The sequence below is a fragment of the Balaenoptera borealis genome (assembly GCF_965194805.1).
Source record: "Balaenoptera borealis genome assembly, chromosome: 3".
Lineage (NCBI taxonomy): Eukaryota > Metazoa > Chordata > Mammalia > Artiodactyla > Balaenopteridae > Balaenoptera > Balaenoptera borealis.
Window position 1 is genome coordinate 148330280 of NC_138866.1, and position 17262 is coordinate 148347541.

The following is a 17262-nucleotide window of genomic DNA, read 5'->3' on the forward strand; positions in this document are numbered from 1 at the left end:
CCTTGTTTTAAAGTCTATTTTGTCTGATATGAGTATTGCTACCCCTGCTTTCCTATCATTTCCTTTTGAGTGAAATATCTTTTTCCATCCCCTTACTTTCAATCTTTGTATGTCCTTAACCCTAAAGTGGGTCTCTTGTAGGCAGCATATTATAGGTTCTTGTTTTTTTTTTTTTTTTTTTTTTTAATCAACAGTCTGCCACTTTGTGTCTTTTGATTGGAGCATTTAGTCCATTGACATTTAAGGTAATTACTGACAGATATGTATTTACTGCCATTTTAAACCTTGTTTTCCAGTTGATTTTGTATTTCTTCTTTGTTCCTTTCTTTTTCTTTTTGTTTTTCCTATTGTGGTTTGATGGTTTTCTTTTGTGTTATGCTTGTGTCCTCTTCTTTTTGTTTTTTTGTGAATCTGTTGTATGTTTTTGATTTGTGAGTCATTCTTTTTTTTTAAATATCTCATGAGTATTTATTTTATTTTATTTTTTAATAAATTTATTTATTTTTGGCTGCATTGGATATTCGTTGCTGCGCGCGGGCTTTCTCCAGTTGTGGCATGTTGGGGCTACTCTTCGTTGCGGTGCGCATGCTTCTCAGTGTGGTGGCTTCTCTTGTTGCGGCACGTGGGCTCTAGGTGCACGGGCTTCAGTAGTTGTGGCGCGTGGGCTCAGTAGTTGTGGCCTGTGGGCTCTAGAGTGCAGGCTCAGTAGCTGTGGTGCACGGGCTTAGTTGCTCCATGGCATGTGGGAACTTCCCAGACCAGGGATCAAACCCGTGTCCCCTGCATTGGCAGTCAGATTCTACTTTTATTTTAATTGTTGTGCACAACATTTATTGTTTTTGCATTTGCTGCCAGGAATGTTTGCCACGAGTTTGCGGCCAAGTTGTAGATAGTGATCTGTGACTCTCAAAGCATGATGGTGTCCACTGTTCCTGAGTCCATACCTGGACTCAGTCTCCACTTGGCTTGTTTGGGTTGGTTTAAGCTGTAAGCTGATTCACACCTTTCTACACAAGCTGTGTATACATTCCAAACACAGACCATCTATCACCCTGGTGGTGAAATCTGACAGGAACAACATAAAGTGGTTTATAGCACTTATTGATTTTAACTTGGCTAATGTCCCAAACTAGTTAGGAGATAAGGCAGTACTCAGCAAGCAGGCAGATTCTTAACCACTGTGTGACCAGGGAAGTCCTGTGAGTCATTCTTTTTGATGCTCAATTATCCCATCTTTGATCAGTGGGAGCCCCTTCAAGCTGGCTCCTGTGTCCTCTTGATATGAACTCATTAAACCTTGAGAAGCTTTCTTACTTTGAGCCCCAACAAGATGTCCTGGGCACATTTCTTGTGCTAAACCTAGAGTCAGTTGTTTTTCCAAGAAGCCAGGGTTTTTTGTGTGTGTATGTGTGTGAGAAATGATATTTAGAGACCACATTCTGGGCACCAGAGATGCTTATTCTGCTGGATATATCTGTTCCCAGGCCTTTTCAGTGGTCAGAGCTAAAAAATATATTTTTAAAAAGAGGAAAGGAAGATCATGAGTTTATGCTGGTATTAAAATGTAAGATTATCCTTTTTATGTAACTGATTTTATACTGAAAATCTTGGTTCCTAAGCTTTTCTTACTACACACAAACACGCACACACACACATACACACCAATTTTAAAATATCAAAATCAATATTATTTCTAATGTTAGGATAACTGCATAAAGTTGAGGGTGTATTTGCAGTTCTTTTTGTCCTTAGAATATATCATATTAAGAATGTATAAGTCAAAATACTATGTTTTAAAAGTCACTGGGTATAATTTTTTTCTTTACATGGTTATGTCACCTACTTGATACATAGTTAGGTAGTTTCTGTTTTTCAATTTTAGGGAATGCTTTTGTTTATTTAGTTTAATTTTGTATATGTATTTGAAATTATGTAAAACATTAATGTGATTCCAAAATTACATAACAAGGTATATTCAGAAAAGTCTTGCTTCCATTCCTGTCCGTTTCACCCTGTTCTCTCCTTCCCCATAGGTAACCATTTTTATTGACTTTTGGTTTATCGCTCCATTGCTCCTTTTTTGCAAATATGAACAAATGTGTGTATGTGTATGTGTGAGAGTGATTATTTCCTCCTTTTTTACACAAAAAATAGCATACTTGTTTACTGTTCTGTACCTAGAGCAATAGTGAAACAACAACAACAACAAAAACTTTTATTATGGAATGTCCCAAACATATATAAAAGTGGAAAGAACGGTATAATGAACCTTCTTTTAACAGTTACCAACTCAGTGGCCCATCTTGTTTCATCTATGTTCTTGCTCACCTCTCCCCCAGTAGATTGTTTTTAAACAAATCCCAGCATTATAGTGTCTATTTCAGTATATGTATATCTAAAAGATAAAGCTTTATCCTCAAAAAATACCAAAACATAGACATAATATCATCACATCTCAAAATTAATAATAATTCCTTACTATCAAATCTTAATATCAAGTGGCAGATGTCTCAGTATTGCCATCATTAAGTTAGGGTTAAAATATCTGATTGTCTCGTTTCTTTTTACACTTGGCTTGCTTGAATCAGGATCCAAATAAGGGCTATACAGTGCAGTTGTATACACTGAAAATGTCTTTTAAGTCTCTTTTAATCTGGAAATTCCTCTTCCCTTAATCTTTTTTTTTCCATTGAAATTTTTTTTGTTGAAAACGCTGGATTGTTTGTCCTGTAGAGGCCCTACATTCTGGATATTGCTGCTTAAAGCAGAGATCTTTTCCTGGCCTCCCTAACAACTTATCCTTCTGAGCACTCCTCTGACCCCAGGTCAGTGGCCCCCTCAGTGAGTAGTACAGTTGTCCCTTTTTTACTAAGAAGGACCTCTTCAGGGGCTTCCCTGGTGGCGCAGTGGTTGAGAGTCTGCCTGCCAATGCAGGGAACACGGGTTCGAGCCCTGGTCTGGGAGGATCCCACGTGCCGTGGAGCAGCTGGGCCCGTGGGCCACAACTGCTGAGCCTGCGCGTCTGGAGCCTGTGCTCCGCAACAAGAGAGGCTGCGGTGGTGAGAGGCCCACGCACCGCGATGAGGAGTGGCCCCCACTTGCCGCGGCTGGAGAGGGCCCTCGCACGGAAACGGGGACCCAGCACAGCCATAAATAGATGAATAAATAAATTAAAAAAAAAAAAAAAAAAAAAAAAAAAGAAGGACCTCTTCAGATGCAGGCACCAGCTTAGTCTCTTGCTTTCCCTCTCTGGGCTCTCCCCATTAGAGAGCTTCAATGAGTCTGCCTGTAGGACTTGTTAGCCTCTGGTTCTCTCCTGGGGCTGACAACAAAGGAGCTGCTACCTAACCTGTGCTTTCCTGTGGGTGTATGTGGTCAGTTGTGGCTCAGGGCACCCCCCAGAGTGGGCTGAGGATATGGAAGCTCAGTTAGTCTGCACTGGGGCTTCTGAGCATTAACCAGGGTAGGCTCAGGTCTACTTTGGAAGTCCCTGAGCCAGCTGACTAAAGCTGTTGAGTAGGAACCTGCTGAGCTAGGGTAGAGGCCCTGGTGAGTCTGGCAGTGTAATGAGGTCTTAGAATTCAAGAAGTGCCTTGGGCCTCTGAAAAGGAAAACGTGGTCCTCTGCTAAGCCAGAGGAGAGAAGTACTCACAGTCCTACATGTAGGACTAATCTTTGGGAAGATATGATCAGGTCTGTTTTTGATTAATAAGGTGAGAGGCAAAGCTCGCTTGGGTGTCAGTGTCAACACTTGGTGAGGCCTGGGGATTTCACTAGTGTCCCAGGAGAGCTGGAAGAGAGAATGGTTGGGGGAGGAGGTCATTCTGACCCATGTCCTAGGAAAGCCAGACAGCTCTGATTGGAGAGCTACAGGCCTGTGGCTCCTGCGTGAACTGCTTTCTTGCTGTTCTTTCCTAGACTTGCCAGGTGTGCCAGATGCTGCTGCCCAACCAGTGCAGTTTCTGTGCCCACCAGCGGATCCACGCCCACAAGTCCCCCTACTGTTGTCCGGAGTGTGGAGCCCTCTGTCGCTCTGCCTACTTCCAGACCCATGTAAAGGAGAATTGCCTGCACTATGCCCGCAAGGTGGGCTACAGGTGGGTGCTACCTGACTCACTGTCCTGGGCTTGCCCAGTGGCTGGTTCTTTTTCTGGACCAGAACTCATTTAAGACTAGAGTTTTTGGAGTTCCCTGGTGGTCTAGTGGTTAGGATTTGGTGCTTTCACTGCTGTGGCCTGGGTTCAGTCCCTGGTTGGGAAACTGAGATCCTGCAAGCCACAAGGCACGGCCAAAAAAAAATGAGTTTTGGTTTTACGGGGCCTGGGCTCCAGCCTAATAAGAGAAGAATGTTGATTGGTATGTGGACAGACATTTTTATCTTGTAGGGAACCAGAAGAGCAAGGGGAAGAAGAATAAGGAGTTAAAAAGTTAAACATTTAAAAAAAAAAAAGCTTTGGGACTTCCCTGGCTGTTCAGTGGTTAAGACTGTGCTTCCACTGTAGGGGACGCGGGTTCGATCCCTGGTTGGAGAACTAAGATCCCACATGCCGTGCGTGGCACAGCCAAAAGATAAAAAATAAATTAAAAAAAAAAAAAAAAAAAAAAGCTTTAAATGGGAAGATTTGGGGGAGATTAGAATATATATAACATTCACTTTGTCAGTTTGTTTTTTAAAAGTATATAAATTTGTTCACAAAGTTATCATGTTTGGCATACTAATTTTAAAGTACTATTTCAGTAATAAATTTACAACTGTCAGTACTTTCAAATGTTCTCAATTTTTGTTAACAAATGGCAAGATGCCAAACTCAAAGGACTCTAGTATCTTTGTGTTGATTAGTTTTTGTCAGTTTGTGAGAAGCAAAACCTGAGAATGGAAAAAATCATCAGCTTCATGGTAAAACCGAGAAAACTCTATTTTAATTAAACTGAATCTTCTCCATTGTGTCGAAGAAATATAAGCAAGAAGTCATTTTCAGGAAAAAGATCAAAATGAGGGAGAACACTCCCTCCAAAACTCATTGATCCATCATTTTACATTGACGCAATCAGGTCTCCTTTACTGGTTTACTGGTTGCTTGGGAGTTTCTACATCTTCTCATGCTTTACTTGATCATTTTTACTTCAGAAATATAATTTTGCCCAAATTTATTAAGGTTTTCTTCTCTTTGGTATTAAATTTTTTTATTGATTTAGTTCATTTAATAAACATTTTTTGAGTACTTACTGTTGTCTTTAACATTGTGCCAGACACTCAAGATACAAAGATGATTAAGACCCAGCTCCTGCCCTCAAGGGGTTCAGTCTGATAGGTTACAGACATGCACACAAGTAATTACGATTCAAAGTGGTAAGTCCCATAGTTGAGGAATGGTCAGGAAAGCTTCATAGAGGAGATGTTAGGAGGTTTTAGGTAGAAGAAAGGGGGAGAGCATATCTGGCAAGAGCATAGGCAAGGGATACCAGCACACATAAAAGGGCTTACAGGAATGATGAGCATTTCAATAGATGTAGGTCAGGATGAACCAGAGGAAGGGTGAGAAATGAGACTAGGGAGTTGGTAGAGGCCAGGCCATGCAAGACCTTGTATTCCTTGGCAGATGTTTGGACTTTATCCAGTGGACAGTGAGGAGCTACAGAAAGATTTGCAGCAGGGGAGTGATCCAGCTGGATCTGTGTTTTAGAAAGATCATTCTGGAAAGGTGACATGTATATTAGAGGGGAGAGATTAGAGACTGGTTGTGTGACAATCCAGATGAGAGACTGAGGGATTCAGCTAAGGCATGGCTGTGGGGATGGAGAGAAGGTAAATTTGAGAGAGATTAGGAAGTAGAAACATTAGAGCTTGATGATAGTTTGTATACTGGGGTGAGGGATGGGGAGTGGTTAGTGATCACTTCCAGGTTTCTCTCTTGATATAAGCATTTCCAAATGTAGACTGATTTCTTTTACATGTTATGGAGAATGGAGAAGCTAAAGTGTGTGGGAAGAAAATAATCGAGAGATGGGGTTATACAAAGCCCTTGCCACTGTGTTGCAGAAGAGCATTGCTGGGCAGCACCCCAGGCTACATTTTAAAACCAAACACCTGAACCTGTGTTTTTTTCAGTATTCATAAAGTTTGAAAATATCTTTCTAACTTTGACTTAAGTGTATGCTGCTTGTTTCAAGATCAAATCGAATCCAATAGCAATGCAATCAACACTTTAATTTTTGTATTTGAATCTTGAATCCAAGAAATTTTCAATAACACAGATGGATTAATAGCATTTTTTTGTCTTGTAATTAAATATTTTACTTTCTTCTCTAAGAGTAGAAAGAAACCTAATGTCTCAAAAGGAATTTAGTTTATCAAGCCTTTGTAAGAAATGTCAGAAAAAAAAGTATTATGATTCAGCTAGAGGGATTACTGAAGATATTGACATTAAAATTTTCAATGATCTATGGTTGAACTCAGAAGATATACACACTAATACAGTATTCATTATACTTAAGATCTTCAACTATTAATGTGTTTTTTTGGTAACAGCTTTAGTCAGATGTAATTCACGTACCATCCTATTCACCCATTTAAAGTGTCCTATTTGGTGGTTTTTACTATATCCACAGAGCTGTACAATCAGTCACCACAATCAATTTTAGAATATTTTCATCACCCAAAAAGAAACCCTCTATTTGCAATCCTCCCATCCCCCCAACCCTAAGCAACTACTTTCTGTCTCATAGATGTGTCTCCTTTGGACATTTCATATAAATGGAATCATATAATATGTGGTCTTAGCATAATGTTTTCAAGATTCATCCATGTTGTAACATATATTAGTATTTCATTCCTTTTTTTGTTTCTACCTGTTGGCTATTGTGAATAATGCTGCTAATGAACATTCATGTACAAGTTATTATGTAACACATGTTTTCAGTTCTTTTGGATATATACCTAGCAGTAAAATAAGGAACTACCAGATTGTTTTCCAAAGTGGCTATACCACATTTATATTCCTACCAGCAGTGTATGAGAGTTTTGATTTCTTCACATATTTGTTATTGTCTGACATTTGCATATAGCCATTGTTGTGGGTATAAAGTTGTATCTCATTATGATTTTGATTTGTATTTCTCTGATGGATAATGATGTTGAGCATATCTTCATAAATTTATTGGCCATTTGTATATTTTCTTTGGAGAAATATCTATTCAGATCCTTTGCCCATTTAAAAATTGTGTTATTTGTCTTTTTGTTGTTGAGTTGTAAGAGTTCTTTATATATTCTGGTTACAAGTCCCTTGTCAGATGTATGATTCGCTGATATTTTCTCCCATTCTCTGGGTATTACTGTTTTTTAGGAAATTCTCAGAAGGTACCTATGTTCCATTTCATTGAGCTCTACTACAGAGTTTTACAATATTATATTTTTAGAATTCTATAAATTATTCTGCTCTTTGTTGAAAATTTGGAGAGTGACCAGTGTCGTAAGGGAGCAAGTTTAGACTGTTTACTAATGTGTTATTTTCATATTATTTGTGATTATTGGCAAAGCTAAATATTTTACTGTTCTTTATCTTTTCTAAAACTTTATATGTTTGACAGCATATGGTTCTATAATTGTCTGTTTTCTCTTTTTCTCTTAAACAGTTGGTAAAGAGCTGTGTCATAGGGTTGGATTTCTCTTCTGCAGAGTTTTTCATCAGTTTGTAAACCCTGCTTGATTCAGTCCTTCACTGAGGCTACTTGGCACATGTTCTTTTACCCCTTTATATTCTTACTTTCCGTGAGGTTTCTTCCAAGAATGTCTGCTGGGTAAATAGAATAGATTTTCAGTCGCATTTACATTGCTCCTGTAGGAGTTTGGTCAAACTGCACAAATAAAACCACTTAAGAGATTCTTTACACATCAGGTGTATTTGCCACTTTGGATGAATTTGGAAATATGTGGATTTTTTTTCTCCTCATAATTACTTGTGGTATGGATGTACTTCTGTGTGCTAGGAGTTGGTCACTATTTTGTTTAGCAGGAGAGAAAAGAAAATATAATTTAAGTGTAAGTAGTTTGTATAGTTGCTGTAACACATGTACACATTTAGTAACGAATGCTCATAGGCCTCAGTTGTGAAAAGGCTTTGGGTTCTGTACACTTCTTCTCGTTGCTAATTAAGTTTGCAAAAGGTGATTCTGTCCCCCACCCCCACTCCCCAACACACACAAAAGGAAGAAAAACAAAAAGGACTGGTCAGGATTCTGTGATGAGTTATGTGGATTGCAAAAATGGGCTAATGTATTGAAATGCAGGCTAATATTTGGGAGTCAAAGAATTCTTAAGTGAAGGGATGTCCTTTCAGTAAAGCAACAGCCTCTCTTCTAGCCTCTATCTAGCCTACTGGGATGTCAAGGTTATAGGAGCAAGCAATGTTGCAACAAACGGAAAATAATAGTTATCTCCAGAGGAATAGCTGGGAGCAGGGAAGGTGTTTTCTCATGTAGGGGAGACCTGTATGTGTTTATAGGCAGGAAGAAAGACTGAACACATGAGAGGGTCTAGGAACCTGAATAGATGCAGGTTAGCCTGGAGGAAGGTCACATCATTTTCTGATACTGAAGGAAGGAAACACAGTGTTTATAGAGAGATATTTTGAAGTTGAAAGAAGAGTCCAGCAGACCTCAATTTCAGAAAAACGGTTTAAGACAGTTGATACTTTACAAAAATGATATATGCACTAAACAAAACTCAGAAAATACGAATTGGTAGGGAAAAAAAGAAAAATGTTATCCATAGTCCCACCAAGGAGACAGTAGAACACTTACGAGCTGCACGGTCCAAAATGGTATCAGGGGGACTTCCCTGGTGGCGCAGTGGTTAAGAATCCGCCCGCCAATGCAGGGGACACGGGTTTGATCCTTGGTCTGGGAAGATCCCACATGCCTCAGAGCAACTAAGCCCGTGCGCCACAACTACTGAGCCCGCGCACCTAGAGCCCGTGCTCCGCAACAGGAGAAGCCACTGCAATGAGAAGCCCACGCACCGCAATGAAGAGTAGCTCCCGCTCGCTGCAACTAGAGAAAGCCTGCGTGCAGCAGCGAAGACCCAACACAGCCAAAAATAAATAAACAAAAAAATCAATAAATTTATAAAAAAACAAAAGAAAACCCAAAATAGTATCAGGCACATGTGACTACTGAGCACTTGAAGTGTAGCCAGTGCAACTGGCCATTTTATTTTATTAACTTAAATTTAAATAGTCACATGGACAGTGCAATATAGAACATGTCCATCATCACAGCAAGTTCCATCAGACAGTGCTGCTCTAGAGCATTTCTTCTTGGGCTTTGAGAGCTGTTTATTTTAATGTGGTTGTTATGGCGAGTGTAGCATTCCGTAATTGTACATTTTATTCAGTGAACATCCCTGCCTGTTTGGCTCCAGCTTGCGGGAAGGCACAGGCTTTCTGCAGTCTCCTTTTAAAATTCCTCTTGGACTCCTGCAGTTGTTATCACACTTAAATGGATACTGTTGATGTCATTTTTGAACCATTCTCCACCCTCTCCACTCCCACCGGATTCTCTTGGCTGGGTTCAGGTTTTTGGTTTGCAGAAGAATATTCTCTGGCCAGTGAGGGGAGGGGAGACTCTCTTCCCCCTTCTCTACCAGGTTGGGTGTTGGGCTTGGGGGATCCTGGGTGACTGCATTGTGCCAGGCGGCGGCAAGCAGGCTCTCGAGGTGTACACGTGGAGGATAGAAGACTGAGTGCACGAGGGAGGGGAAGAGGGAGGGTCCCTGAGATGGCTCTGTTCCTGTCTTCCATTCCTCCTTTTCCAACACTACTTCTCCGTCTGACATGCCTACTCCCCCCGCACCCCCCACATCTGTTATCCAGGTGCATCCACTGTGGGGTAGTCCACTTGACCTTGGCCTTGCTGAAAAGCCACATCCAGGAGCGACACTGCCAGGTTTTCCACAAATGTGCATTCTGCCCCATGGCCTTCAAGACTGCCAGTAGCACCGCGGACCACAGCGCCACCCAGCATCCCACCCAGCCCCACAGACCCTCCCAGTGAGTGCAGCTCCAGGGCCAGCAGGCCTGTGGGAGCAGAGCTGATAGCTTGGGTGCTCTGTGGGGAGGTGTTGGGATGGACTGGGAAGCCTGGGCTAGTGGCAGAGATGCCTGGAGTCCTCTAAAGACATCCTGAGTCTGCGGAGTATCAACGTTGGCTCAGAGTATTGCTTTCCCAAACCTGACTCTGGTTCAGAGAGATCAGAGATGGGGTGGAGGGGCCTTGTGGTTCTGCCAGCGCAGCCTTGGTTACCTCACACGCTGGGGCTTGTCTCGTCAGGCTCATTTATAAGTGCTCCTGTGAAATGGTCTTCAACAAGAAGAGGCACATTCAGCAGCATTTTTACCAGAATGCCAGTAAGGCGCAGGTGGGCGTCTTCAAGTGCCCTGAGTGCCCGCTCTTGTTCCTGCAGAAGCCAGAGTTGATGCAACATGTCAAGGTGGGACGCCTTGGGGAAGGAGGCTGGGGAGAAGGGCACATGCCTCAGGCCGGGGGTCTGACTCTGTGCATCTTTCCCCTTGCCCAGTCAGTAATCGCTCTCCCCATCCCCAGAGCACCCACGGTGTTCCCCGAAACGTGGACGAGCTGTCAAGCCTCCAGTCTTCAGCAGACACATCTTCAAGCCGCCCTGGCTCTCGAGTTCCCACTGAACCCCCAGCCACTAATGTGGCTGCTCGGGGCAGCTCCCTGCCCTCTAGCCGCTGGGGCAGGCCTGAAGCCCATCGCAGGGGTGAGGCCAGGCCCCGGCTGAGGAACACTGGCTGGACCTGTCAAGAGTGCCAGGAGTGGGTTCCTGATCGGGAGAGCTATGTGTCCCACATGAAAAAGAGCCATGGTCGGGTAAGTGAAGCCACACAGGCACAGTGCAGCCCCAGATTCTCTGGACTTCTGTCCTGTGGGGTCATAGCCCCCTTATGTGGATGACTTCTTGGTGCTTTGGGCATGGTGGGTACTACAGATCTTGAGGTCTTGGGGCATCCTCCTTTCTGCCTTCATCATCTGAGAAGAAAGATGCACCCAGAACTGTCTTATGGTTCTGATGCTTTGCATCCTGTCATCTCCCATAGACGTTGAAGCGGTACCCATGTCGGCAGTGTGAACAGTCCTTCCACACCCCCAACAGCCTGCGCAAACACATCCGCAACAACCATGACACAGTAAAGAAAGTCTACACTTGTGGGTGAGTCCCTGGGGGTGGGAGCCAGGAGGCCTGAATTTATCAAGACTGTCCATAGTACCACTGGGGCTTTTCTCTGCTGTGAGATTAGGGCTCAAAGGCAAGAGATAAGCAGGTTTCTAACGGGAATATGCTGTGGCTAGGTCAGAAATGAGGGCATTCCAGAAATAAGCTTCTAGAGCCTGGTGGCTCTGGAGCCCTCCCCCTTCCCAACTTCCTAACCCCAGGCTGGCCTGCCAGTCAGCAGTGGAGGGCCCTGAGGTTTGAGAGGAGTGGTGGCAATGTGAGCATGTGCCCCGTTCGGCTGTGAGGCTTCAACGCCATCTGTCCGAGCTTTAGGACAGGAGAGGCCACTCTTTCAGGCTGACTACTAGCCCAGCACTTGGGTCTCTGGACCCTGATATCAGAGAGCAGAGAGTGCAGTCATAGCTCAGGGCCAGTGCAGAGACTCTGACTTGCTGTTGTCTGCCACCTTGGCTGGCTTGCTGGCTAGATTTCTCTGGGGAGTACCCAGCACCACCCAGCCAGCCTGAGGACCACCCTGCCTGCTCCAAACTCTCTCCCTGCTGGAGCCAGAAGCAGTTTTGCCTCTGCCTGCCTGCCAGACCTGCCTGGCCCCATTGGGCCCTGGAGCCTGTCATCTTACATGACCTCTTTCGGCTGTACTTTTGCAGGTATTGCACAGAGGACAGCCCCAGCTTTCCTCGGCCCTCCCTCCTGGAGAGCCACATCAGCCTTATGCATGGTATCAGAAACCCTGATTTGAGCCAGACGTCCAAAGTCAGACCTTCGGGTGGACATTCCCCTCAGGTGAGTGTGGGACCCCTCCCCACTGGATCAGCTTGCCCAGTGAGGCTGGAGCTGGAGGGGCACTAGGAAGGCTACAGGGAGCCCATTTGTCCTTGTGGCCATGGAGTAGCCAGCAGTGACAGCGTCCCTCAATGCCAGTCACTCTCTAGCCTTGTGTGACCTGCCTGGGAACTGCACACAAAGAAAGGACAGGAACAAAGACCCACGAGGCAGCCCACTGACCGTTTTTTTCTTTTTGTTTCCCTGTCACTGCGACCCCCTTCCTTGGGTGTATGCTGCATTCTGTGGCCGTCGGAGTACTTTCACACATACCCTCCTGCTTCTGCCCCTCTGCAGTCCTAGGAGGCAGGGGTGGGCAGGGCTGACTGTTAGGTGAGGGTGGCCATGCTTGGCTGAGTCACCTCCTCACCCCCACCCCCAGTTACAGAGGAGCCAGACCTAGACTCCTGCTATCCTGGACCTTCGCCCTATGGCCTCATCCCTATTTCGTGCCCTAGTCCCTTTCTGGCCAGCCTCTGGAGCAGCCTCCTCACAGCGGGCTCTTCCCACTCCACAGCGAGGGGGCTGCTCCTCAGAGGGGCAGGCATGTCTGGGAGACTGCCTGGATTTTCAGGAGTTTCTTTAATGGCTATTCAGAGAAGGGCCCTGGTCTGCAAAGGCCCTTTCACACACAGCAGGAAGGGTGTCAATTGACATGTTGGCAACATCTGGCTATGATTAAAATGCATACCCTCCCTTCTCTGCCAAATGCATCCATCCTCTGATCTAGCAATTCGGCTTCCAAGATTTATCTGTCAGATATCTTTGGCCTTGGGCATAAAGAAACATGTCAATATATGTCTTTAAGTGAAAAAAGCAGGGTGAAGAAAAGTGTGCGTGTAATGCTATCGTTTCGTAAAAGGCAGTAGTTTTATTTCTGTGTATGGATAGAATATCTTTTGGAGGAGCCACAGAACCCAGGCAATACGGTGTTCTCTGGAGAGCAGGGCTGGGGAGCTGGGTAGGAGGGACTTAATCTTTTCTACACCCTTCCCATATCTTTGGAATGTTGTGCCACATGTATGTGTTACATTAAACAAAAACATAAGAAACAAATCAAACGTAAACCAGAATTTAGGGCTGGGGTGAGCCTGGCCTGGGTGGTGATTCTGTGAGTCCTTGGGCTGCGTTTATCATGTTTGGGGGGCTCATGTCTCGGGCTCACATCGTTTCCCCTTTCAGGTGAACCATCTGAAAAGACCAGTCAGCGGAGCAGGGGATGCTCCAGACACCAGCAATGGCGCGACTGTCTCTTCCACCAAAAGGCACAAGTCCCTTTTCCAGTGTGCGAAATGTAGCTTTGCCACAGACTCAGGGCTCGAGTTTCAGAGCCACATACCTCAGCACCAGAAGGACAGCTCCACAGCCCAGTGTCTCCTCTGTGGCTTGTGCTACACCTCTGCCAGCTCCCTCAGCCGCCACCTCTTCATCGTCCACAAGGTGAGAGACCAGGAGGAGGAAGAGGCAGAGGCGGCAGAGCCAGAGGAGGGCTCTGGGGAGGAGGTGCCCGTGGAGACCAGGGAGAACGGACTGGAAGAATGTGCCGAGGAGCCTCTGTTGGGTGACGCAGAGGCCAGGAGGTCACTGGGCCTGGCCCCTGACGAGGATGGTGCCCAAGATGCTCAGAGTCAACCACAGGCCTCTCAGGACCGGGACAGCCACACACCGTCCCCGCAGGTGTGACTGGAAGCTTTGCAGTGTGCAGTCGGGGTGGTGCCGTGGTGTCCTCCACCTGCCGTGCGGACAGTGGGAAAGAGAAGGCTCCGCCCCGGTGTGAGTGTGGCTGGCTGGGCCCTGGAGCAGTGTCTGCCCTGAGCTTCTGGGAGCTGGGTGTCCCCGGCCCCAGGAGATGGCAGGGTCGCCCAGGACCCTCACAGCTCTGAATTTGCTTCTGTTATTTATGGCTTTGTGCTGCTTCTTGGTACCCCAACTTTTGTCTGCGTCCTTCCAGCCCCAGGCTGCTTAAGTGGCCCAACCCCGATGCTGTCACCTCAGCTCGAAACCCCTCGGCGGCTGTGCTCTTCTGGGAGGCTCCCCGCTCGCTGCCTTCAGCCAGGGGCCTCCTGACAGCAGCTCTCTTTCTTGCCACTGGAGCCTGGGAAGGGGGATGAGGGTGCTGGCGCAGTCCCTCTCAGAGAACTCGCCCAGCCTGGCTTGCAGAGGGCCCTTGGTCACCATGCCCTTCCTTTCTGTCTTCTCTGATTCGTTCCCCCAAAAAGAGTCCTGGAGAATTAATTGTCACACTGGCCCATCCTGTCTGTGTGGGGGGGAGAAACTTCTGCAGCACACCTCTGTCTGGCACCCGGGAGAGCAGGAAACGCAGCCAAGGCAGGCAGGCACCGAGAGGCAGACCCCCTTCAGAAGGAGCTGTGTGTCCTTGTTCTGCTGCTGTTCTGCCTTTCCTGACAAGCGGGGTTTGGGGCACAGAGACATTGGGATATTTGTACTCTTGCTCCTGTGCCATTAGAGAGGCTGCTGCCCCAGGCAGGCCAGCCCCTCGTCCTCTCGGCTGCACCCGTGTTGCTCAGACTATATTTCAAATAAAAAAATCTTCTTACCATGCAGGTAGGCTCTTGTATTCCTCTTCCAGTGAGCCTGGCCCTACCCTAGTCCACCTCAGACTTCCCTCATTGTCCCATCTCTGAGGGAGAACAGTTGTTTCCTGCTGCCCAAGGACCGTCCTCTCTAGACCTTGGAGCTGTGGTGTGGAAACCAGGAGCTCAGTACTTCTGAAGGGGTGAGGGGAGGGCCTTATGCTGGTCGAGAGTCACCTCCAAGTTCTCCCCTGAGCTAGCAGCCTTGGTTTTTAGGGCCTATTGAAATTTTCCTGGGCACCTCCATCTTTCCTACAAACGGTTTTTCAAACTAAGAGAACCCTTTACTGGTTGGGAGGAGGGGGAGGGATAGAAGGGAGGAATTCTGTACTTTTCTTGCACCGTTCAAGAGGCCTTGATATCACCCCTGCCACAGGGAACTCGGGTGTGGCAGCACTGGGATTAGACATGGGAGGCTGGGCTGTCTTTTCACTGATGGCAGAGTTAGGACCTGACCGAGCGCAAGGAGCCGGCTGTGTGGAGGTGTCCTCTGACCTCTGCTCCGAGTAGCTGCTGCAGCCCTGTGTGGGTGGGATGTGGGACTGAGCCCGGCAGGATCTAGTGCAGCAAAGGGAAGTGGGTGCTGACTGCATTCTTAGAGGCGATCCTTCAAGGAAGACATTGAATATCGATGATAAATTATTAAGTCAGGTAAATATGCCTGACCTTTTCACAATTGAAAAAAAAATGTCTTCCTCTATCAAATGCCAGATTTTTAGTGGAAATGCTAATGGCATTGGGAAAGGTTAGTGCTTGTTTCAGTTTCAGAGAAACAGTGCTTTTTAATGATTGCCATACCTGGCAAGGCCACCATGTCCCTGCTTCCCAAGCAGGCAGCGAGGGCAAACCGGGCCTGATTCCGGCTGCATGCAGAGCCAGAGCTGGCCCCAACTCAGCTGTCATCCCTTCCTAATTCCAGTTGCAGGGTGCCCACCCTGCACCCGGGGCCATTCGCAGGAACAGATTATAGAGGAGGCTGATGGAAGCGTTTGAAATGGATGGCGGAACCACTTCCTGCTCAGAGATAGTATAGCTGGAGCGGGGGGAGAGGAGGTGGTGAAATCACAGGTTTGACCTGTCCTGACGTCAGATCTATCTCCTTCCTGGGAATGGCATGGAGTGGAAAGAATGTCGAGCCACTCACCAAGAAACCTGGGTCACAGCCTGGGTTCTGCCCTCAACCAGCTCTTAACAAACCCTCTTAACTTCACCAGCCCCTCCCCTTCAAGATAGACCTAGTATTTCCCATCCAACTCGATTCACAGGCTTTTGTGAGGTGATAAGTATGGAAGCATTTTCTAGTTTATGAAACACTATCAATGTAGTATGGAAGCATTTTCTAGTTTATGAAACACTATCAATGTCAGGGATTATTGACTTGACTATGAAACACTATCAATGTCAGGGTGGAGTGTACCTTGCCGGCTATTCAGACTTGGATGCTGATGGTCAGTTATGACTGGTCTGGGACATCTCTCCACTGTTTAGTAAGAGTGGTGATTAACAGCACTTTAAGTCCTGCTCGTGGGCCCAGCATCTTTCTAAAAACACTTTCCAGTGATTCTCACTTTGTCCTCACAGTGATCTCACAGTTATCCTCCATTTTACAGAGAAGAAAACAGAGGCTCAGAGAGGTTAAATAAGTTGCTGGGTGACCTTGTAAGTCAAGCCCATCTGGTTCTAAAGTCCATGATGTCAACTGCTGTGTTGCCTTAGTGACCCGGCTACTTTGGCTGGCTGCCAGCTTATCAACAGTTTGCAGCCATCCAGACATCTGCTTTCCTACCTCCCCTGCAGTTGGGGTGCCCCACTGAGCACCAGGTTCTCTTTGGAGTCAGTCTGTGCCTTTTCACCCCAAGGAGGGCCCTGTGAATCACATTTGCTTGTGGCTTTCAGAAGCACATGCAGTGTCTCTGTGACCTTTCATTCTCATTGGGATTTATCTTGCCATTTGAAGATCATCATTTTGGTGAGGCTATTCCAGAAAAAGTGGCCCAGCCCTCCCAGGGAACATGGTTCCCTCACGGTCCAATATCTTCTGATTTTTTTTTTTTTAAAGATGTTTTAAAAGAGTTGTGATATCATTTGTTATCAGAAAATGCTTGCTGTAACAAGCACTTATCTGCTGGAGTGAATGCTCTACTGATCAAGTTAAACAGATAAGATCCCCACCCTTGTAGAAACTACAATTTAATACACTCTAAGGCTTGACAAATGACTAGTATTTATTTTCCAACTCCTTTATCTCTGTAAAATGATATGCCGAATTACTATAAGCTAATTGGTGTAGAAAGAGCTCTTCCCTTAACTTATGTAAACAGTCTGGCTTTTGAAAACAGCTGTGGTTCAGCAAGTTCAACACACTTTGCCTTCCCCGAGACTGCAGAAAAACCCCTCTGCCTGCCCTGGTCATCACTGTGTATTCAGTTCTGGGCACACTTTCTTTTACTTGTTTTTAAATTTTTTTTTCAGTTTTTGAAAAAATTAATACACATACATGGTAAGACATCCAAACAATGCAAAAAGAGAATACAATGAAAAGTAAGCTTCCCAATGGAGGTCAGCCTTCAGTTCCACATCCCCCTCTCCAGAATT

General features: G+C 45.7%; 1 protein-coding gene and 1 long non-coding RNA gene across 9 annotated transcripts in view; one reads left to right on the forward strand and one right to left on the reverse strand.

Annotated features, from left to right (window-relative positions):
- The window catches only part of ZNF592 (zinc finger protein 592), a 55945-nt gene extending 41308 nt beyond the window's left edge, over window positions 1-14637 (forward strand). For all 8 annotated transcript variants that reach the window (XM_082388277.1, XM_082388278.1, XM_082388284.1 and 5 more), the window contains 7 exons: window positions 3919-4097; window positions 9870-10046; window positions 10327-10486; window positions 10600-10887; window positions 11115-11227; window positions 11899-12034; window positions 13256-14637. In XM_082388277.1, the coding sequence (XP_082244403.1) occupies window positions 3919-4097; window positions 9870-10046; window positions 10327-10486; window positions 10600-10887; window positions 11115-11227; window positions 11899-12034; window positions 13256-13756 (1554 nt within the window). In that variant the 3' untranslated portion in view covers window positions 13757-14637. The remainder of the gene's footprint in view (window positions 1-3918; window positions 4098-9869; window positions 10047-10326; window positions 10487-10599; window positions 10888-11114; window positions 11228-11898; window positions 12035-13255) is intronic.
- Window positions 73-3912, reverse strand: LOC309626982. The gene is made up of 2 exons (XR_014243479.1): window positions 3207-3912; window positions 73-2879 (listed from the first exon to the last, which is right to left on the reverse strand). It is a non-coding gene; the product is annotated as an uncharacterized lncRNA (long non-coding RNA).
- Window positions 14638-17262: the final 2625 nt, after the last annotated feature.